The 3,570-nt window shown below is 35.5% G+C and overlaps 1 protein-coding gene across 1 annotated transcript in view; it reads left to right on the top strand.

The window, feature by feature from the left end:
* Positions 1 to 901, top strand: part of LOC107571710 (THO complex subunit 3-like) — a 4,110-nt gene extending 3,209 nt beyond the window's left edge. The window contains exons 4-5 of the mRNA XM_016258042.1: positions 4 to 28; positions 114 to 901. Of these exons, the coding sequence (XP_016113528.1) occupies positions 4 to 28; positions 114 to 277 (189 nt within the window). The 3' untranslated portion in view covers positions 278 to 901. The remainder of the gene's footprint in view (positions 1 to 3; positions 29 to 113) is intronic.
* Positions 902 to 3,570: the final 2,669 nt, after the last annotated feature.

Below are 3,570 nucleotides of genomic sequence, written 5' to 3'. Positions count from 1 at the left end.
TTCATTGACATTGCTGAAGTAGAGACGGGTGAGCAGACACATTTTGAAATGATCGTGAAAGCTTGAATTGTGTTTTCTGTCTGACTGATGGTTGTTTCGTGTTCTTGCTGTAGGTGAGAAGCTCTGGGAGATTCAGTGCGAGTCTCCGACCTTCACTGTAGCGTGGCATCCGAAGAGACCGCTGCTGGCGTACGCCTGCGACGATAAAGAGGGCAAATATGACAGCAACCGAGAGGCAGGGACCGTCAAGCTCTTTGGACTTCCCAATGACTCCTGAGGACCAGAGTTTTCATGTGTTCAAGCGTATTCTGCCTCATTAGAGGTTTAATCGATGGCTCATTCGATTAATCTACTTGTTTTGAGGTGAATGGTGTAAATAGTTCAAAGATATTTTGATGTTCAGTTCTCATATTAGGAGTTCCTGAATGATCAAGGTATCATTTGCAAGTATAAATAACTACTGCCTGCAGCTCCTCTACAGAAAAAAGGATAATGTTCATCCTTTTGCAAAAACTGGCTTGGCAACCCAGATAGAAGTCTAGTCTAAGTGGTTATCATATCTGTGTAGAAGACTTGAAAATCATTTGACTCGCAGAGCATGTTGTTGTTGTTTCCCATAATTGACCATTGCCATTTTGTAAAAAAAAAAAAAAAGAATTTATGGAAACATTTTTTCATTTATGGATTTTTCCATCTTGTTCAAATGCATTAGTATCTCCAGTTTTAGAAATGACCAGCAGAGGACATCACAAGCTCTGAGGAAACAAGGCATGGCATTGCTGTGTCTAATACGGGCATTTTTGTATGTTTGCCTTTTTCCTTAATAGAAATAAACTATGTACTGGTTTTTTTTTTTATAAATTGTTTCATAAAGTATGACTGACTTTTTTTGGGAAATACAAAGCACCATATTTTCATGCGAGTGTTATTTTAGTATTATTTGTCAACTATTATAGTATTTATAAATATTTTGAATTAGCTTTAATTTGAACTATTTTTATTTTAATTTAAGTTTTATTAATTTAGTAATGTGCTTTTATTATTTTTATTAATTTTTTTAATGAATTAATCTTTTTTTTTTTTGCTTTCATTTATTTTAAATTTTAATGTATCTCAGTTAATTGCCAAGGCAACATTTCTCAAGTTCTTAATCTATTTATTATTGTTATTATTTATTTTCATTAATGTATCTTCAGTTAACAAAACTGTTTCAGTTACCAGTTAATTTTTTTTATTTTTATATATATATATATATATATATTAATTATATTATATTATATATTTTTGATAGTCTATTTGTTTATTTATTTGATAGCTTGTTTGTAGTAATAGAAAAATATCTAAACTATTGCCTTTGTTTATCATTGGGATTTATTATAAGAGCATCCTAAACTTGGAAGAAGCTTATAAAGTTCTGGTTACAGACTTGGCAGAATATGAAGTCATTGTCTGTGCCATATCATGATGGCAAGTTAAATATTTAGCCTTTCTCTGATTTCATTGCATATACCATACTAGGAGTTGTTAAAAAAAGTGTGACTATTTGTGTCTCTGGAGACCAAAGGACAGCAGCAGCTATTCTGATTTTTTCTGTTCTTCGGATCTTACTGAACGCCGATGTTGTGATTTCTCTGGGATGGCGGTGGAGGGTCACTGGAGGTGGAGCACGCAGTGGTAGTCTGTAGACTTGGAGCAGTCTCGGGTCAGCAGGCAATAGCTGGTAAGTGAGATTAGGTTCAGCCCCATCATTAATCTTTCTCCGTTGTGACAGACTTGCACAGCACGCGTGTCCTCTGTGCCCACTTCAGGAGCCTGTAGTCTGGCTGGTGGCAGCTGTCCTCACCCTTCTCTGCTGATTCACCCCAGAAGGCTCCAGGATGTCTCACTTTGCCACTTCCTACATATGACCCGCTGCTTCAGGCATCCTTCGATTGCTGCTTAATTACATTTCATTTAGCAGAGCCCATTTCCCTTGTGATGTCCAGTTTCCAGGCTTTGGCTCATCAACATTATTTCCATCCCTTTTGTTTATGGTTGAGGATTTAAATCCATTTATTACTGTTAACACAGCCGCTCGTTATTTGTACAAAAGTCTGATCTAGTAGGATTTGTTTCTGTTTTATATTGTTCTAATTAAATGCAACCTTTTCCATTAACAATTTTATAAACTAATATATAATAATATATAACACTTTGTTTTGGTGTTCAAATTTGAACGGCTTAATAACATCATTATCAGGGCGGGTGACATAGGCAAAATAAATAAATTAAAATTAAATAAGAAATAGGTGACATAGGCAAAGTAAATTAATTAAAATTAAGTAGGCTAAGGAAAATGCTATTAAGTAAGGACTCCAGTATTGTGGTCGCATTATGCATTCTTTTTCTAATAATCACCAGACCGGAATTATTCCGACTATTATCACACCTCAAGACACTGTTCGAGTTTTATTTCAAGACATTTGTCAGGTTTTAGTTTAATTTAGCTCATCCCGATTCCCAAGCCTCCCGTTGCTAATTACAAAATGTCATGTTAGAGCTAATAACTTATATGCAGAGTAGGCTAATGCAGTTATTGGAAAGAGAGATGAACTGTGAATTACCTGAGTCTGTGCGTCTCTGGACAGCGTTCGGCAGCAGCGTCTCTGCTCATAGCGAAACTGTAAGTTTAACTGCTTCAAAAACACCACACTGAGAAATGCCATGTAGCCTTTCAGCTGTGAACATATTTCATTGATAAATTCGCGGGGCAACGCTGACAACAAGTGCCTGTGCACGTGCATGTTTGAATGGGCAAGAAAGCGGGAGAAAAGGCGTGATTTCCGTCGGTAATAAAACGTAAGTAATAGCTCCCAAAGGATACTCACCTTTAGTAGGCCTATTTAATGGTGTGTATATATTTACATTATACACTGGACTGTGCTATAGCCTACATATTACGGACTGTGCAATATAAGTTATATTGTTTATTTATTGATCTACTCTTGTGGCTATGTCGAGTTATGTGTTACTTTCTGTTCTGTATTTTGCTTGTTGAGTGTTATTTTGGAGTTGCCCATGAATTTCGTTGTACAGCTAGCTGTGCAATGACAATAAAAGCATTTTAGAGTTTTTAAGGTGTCAGTTTAATTTTGACCAAAACAACAACTGATAATCTTTTACTGCATGCACTCCAAATATATGATTTCTAGAAAAAAATCATTGGACTTTTGTTTCCAACCAATAAGAAATCTTCCCAGAAAGATGTCTTATTGGTTGGAAACAAAGGTCCAATGACTTTTTGTAGAAATCACACTGTATTTGGAATGTTGTTGGATGAAAAAAATCTGAATTAATGGGTTACATTGGCACTCAGCTTCACATGCAAGATGTTAACTGACGGAGTGGTGTGGATTACTTCTGGATTAGTATGATGTTTTTATCAGCTGACTGGACTCTCTCCAAATCTGTAATTTTTTTCAGCAAATTTTCATTTTTGAGTGAACTTTAGGCTACCTTTAAACATAACACTGGACATTACATTTAAATAGTTAATAGTTATTCTGATTAGCCTCTCTGATCTTTTTTTTT

The sequence above is a fragment of the Sinocyclocheilus grahami genome, unplaced genomic scaffold, assembly GCF_001515645.1.
Source record: "Sinocyclocheilus grahami isolate Dianchi unplaced genomic scaffold, SAMN03320097.WGS_v1.1 scaffold1639.1, whole genome shotgun sequence".
In the NCBI taxonomy this organism is placed as follows: Eukaryota; Metazoa; Chordata; class Actinopteri; order Cypriniformes; family Cyprinidae; genus Sinocyclocheilus; species Sinocyclocheilus grahami.
The sequence above is the reverse complement of the archived record's forward strand: the minus strand, read 5'-3'. Positions and strand labels throughout refer to the sequence as shown.